The sequence below is a fragment of the Octopus bimaculoides genome, chromosome 3 (genome assembly GCF_001194135.2).
Source record: "Octopus bimaculoides isolate UCB-OBI-ISO-001 chromosome 3, ASM119413v2, whole genome shotgun sequence".
Lineage (NCBI taxonomy): Eukaryota > Metazoa > Mollusca > Cephalopoda > Octopoda > Octopodidae > Octopus > Octopus bimaculoides.
Window position 1 is genome coordinate 10,069,011 of NC_068983.1, and position 1,591 is coordinate 10,070,601.

Below are 1,591 nucleotides of genomic sequence, written 5' to 3' on the forward strand. Positions count from 1 at the left end.
ACATAAAGTACCATAGAATAACGTATACTTTCCAGACATTAAATCCCTCACAAGTCACACCCTTGGGTCATAAATAAAGATTCAACAAAAACAAAAGAACAAAAACAAACAAACAATGGGTCATATTAACACAGCGAGAAACAAAACTTATGATATCGATTTCTTCATGCGCTTTTTATAATAATAGTCCCGATGTGGGTGGGGCTTCAGCAGATGGTTGCAGTTCGATTTTTGTTGCCATGAGAACTAACGTTTTTATTTCTTTTCTTTCGCTTTAAGGCGATGCTCTATGAAACCACAATCAATTGCTGAAACCAGCGAAAAAGTAAAAGAAAATACGGGATATATGAATGAATGTGTGTCTGTGTGTACTTAATAAGTACTTTTTGATTTCATTTTACCTAATGCTTTTACGAGAAAAGGTCCTCGATATCTACGCAAGAACAGTGACATAGACTTGTTTCCATTTAATTTCTTCTTCTTTTTGTTATTATTATTATTATTATTATTATTATTATTATTATTATTATTATTATTATTATTATTATTATTATTATTATTATTATTGCTATTATTTATCGTTACCATTGGGCAATTGTTGTTGGCAAGGCTGGAAATGAAAGTAGTAGTAGTAGTAGTAGTAGTAGTAGTAGTAGTAGTAGTAGTGGACGTATGTTTTGGCATATTTATTTATACATTTATTTGTTTTTTTTTCAGCAACCAGGGTAAGAAAGAACTTCACATTCATCGTTCTTGTCATGAAGTTTCCGTGGCCTTTTTTAATGGTGTCGAACAGAGATTGTCTTCGTGAGCCATTTGTAAAACTGACCAACGTTTGTATAGACGCCAAATGAATTACTTCGATCGCAGTTGTACCCCCAAGAGACAATACCAACCAATATCCAGCGTTTTGATTGAGGTAACAGTATAGTATAAGGGCCACCACTGTCTCCTTTGCACGAATCTCCTTGATAAGTCCCATAAAATCCAGCACAGAACATATTCTTTGTAATGTTGTGGCCTTTAGCCAGACTTTTCCGACATTGGTTGTCTGATACATAAGGGAGCTTGACTTCGTGAAGATGACGAGGGTAAGGGTTATAACCAAACGTTGTCTCGCCACAACCGACTACTGTTCCATAAAATCCACTGTAGAAGCTGTCTCCAATTATTTCGTTGTTCACCAAACACAATGGATGGACATCTGGTGTGAAGTCTAGAGTTTCTTTCAAACTGCAAAATAAAATAAAAAAATAACAGTTTTTTTATGTCTATGTAAATATATATGCATGTGTGTTATTTCTTTACTACCCACAAGGGGCTACACACAGAGGAGACAAACAAGGACAGACTAACGGATTAAGTCGATTATATCGACTCCAGTGCGTAACTGGTACTTATTTAATCGACCCCGAAAGGATGAAAGGCAAAGTCGACCTCGGCGGAATTTGAACTCAGAACGTAGCGGCAGACGAAATACCGCTAAGCATTTCGCCCGGTGTGCTAACGTTTCTGCCAGCTCGCCGCCTTGATACATATATATACATGTATGTGTGTATGTGTGTGTGTGTGTGTGTGTGTGTGTGTGTGT

At 36.5% G+C, this 1,591-nt stretch overlaps 1 protein-coding gene across 1 annotated transcript in view; it reads right to left on the reverse strand.

Moving 5' to 3' along the window:
• Positions 1-697: 697 nt before the first annotated feature.
• The window catches only part of LOC106884382 (transmembrane protease serine 11B-like protein), a 17,152-nt gene continuing 16,258 nt past the window's right edge, over positions 698-1,591 (reverse strand). Inside the window, exon 9 of the mRNA XM_014935735.2 lies at positions 698-1,233. Coding sequence (XP_014791221.2) covers positions 780-1,233 — 454 coding nt within the window. The 3' untranslated portion in view covers positions 698-779. The remainder of the gene's footprint in view (positions 1,234-1,591) is intronic.